General features: G+C 35.7%; 1 protein-coding gene across 1 annotated transcript in view; it reads right to left on the bottom strand.

Annotated features, from left to right (window-relative positions):
- Positions 1–405: 405 nt before the first annotated feature.
- LOC140168886 (retinoschisin-like) overlaps positions 406–863 on the bottom strand; it is a 10,117-nt gene continuing 9,659 nt past the window's right edge. The window contains exon 4 of the mRNA XM_072192219.1: positions 406–667. Coding sequence (XP_072048320.1) covers positions 435–667 — 233 coding nt within the window. The 3' untranslated portion in view covers positions 406–434. The remainder of the gene's footprint in view (positions 668–863) is intronic.

The following is an 863-nucleotide window of genomic DNA, read 5'->3' as shown; positions in this document are numbered from 1 at the left end:
ATAAATATTGGCTGTCGTTAGAACATGTCACCTGCCAAACAATGCCCAAGGCATGCTCACAAATTTGGGCTGCCCTCAATATACAATATTCCTAACAGCTCCCCATTTCACCCCTAGATAGAGAGATGCAATAAAGATACTATGTAAAAGCCTTAGCGCCTCGAACTGAGGCTAATTTGTGTTACAAAGTTGACACAACTTACTACCTTCCAAAACTTTAAGATCACTGTTCTTTTCAAAATTTCAAAATTTTAATATTTTGACTACCAATTTAAAAAATGGTAAACAGCTAATACAACAGCAGAGTCATACAGCTAAATTCATACACCTTCAAAATAATACTGCACTTCGTTTTAAGAGACCTGGTTTTGTAATGTTTGTACTTCTTTGTTTTACTTCTGTTTAGCTTTTATTTGCCCGCCTCAAAAGTGATTTTAAACATCATTGTCTGTTATAGTGATGTATGTAAACGATCCATGATAGATTTCTCCAGTTACATTAATTGCAAGGTACACCACAAGACTCTCATCCGGTTCTATAATTACGTCATCAACAATACTCAGGCTAACTGTAGCATCAGTCGTGGCAGGCATAAAATGTACGGGTTCGTTCTGAAAAGAAGTATAATCACTACTGGCTGTCGCTGTATAATCTGCTGTGTTCACAGCTGAAACGAAATAATAATAAATGTTATTTGATATTGATTATATACTGCGCCAAGAAAGTATCATTACACTTGGAAAAATAATCACAATTTTAAAACTGAACCTTATTGGGGTAAATTTGTTTTTGTAATAGATGCACTATCTAATCCTGCACATTATGACACCACATTGACTCATCCCTGCCATTGCACCTCGCAG

This window comes from Amphiura filiformis, chromosome 14 (assembly GCF_039555335.1).
Source record: "Amphiura filiformis chromosome 14, Afil_fr2py, whole genome shotgun sequence".
Taxonomy (NCBI): Eukaryota; Metazoa; Echinodermata; class Ophiuroidea; order Amphilepidida; family Amphiuridae; genus Amphiura; species Amphiura filiformis.
Note: the sequence above shows the minus strand (reverse complement) of the source record. Positions and strands in the feature narration are given on the sequence as shown.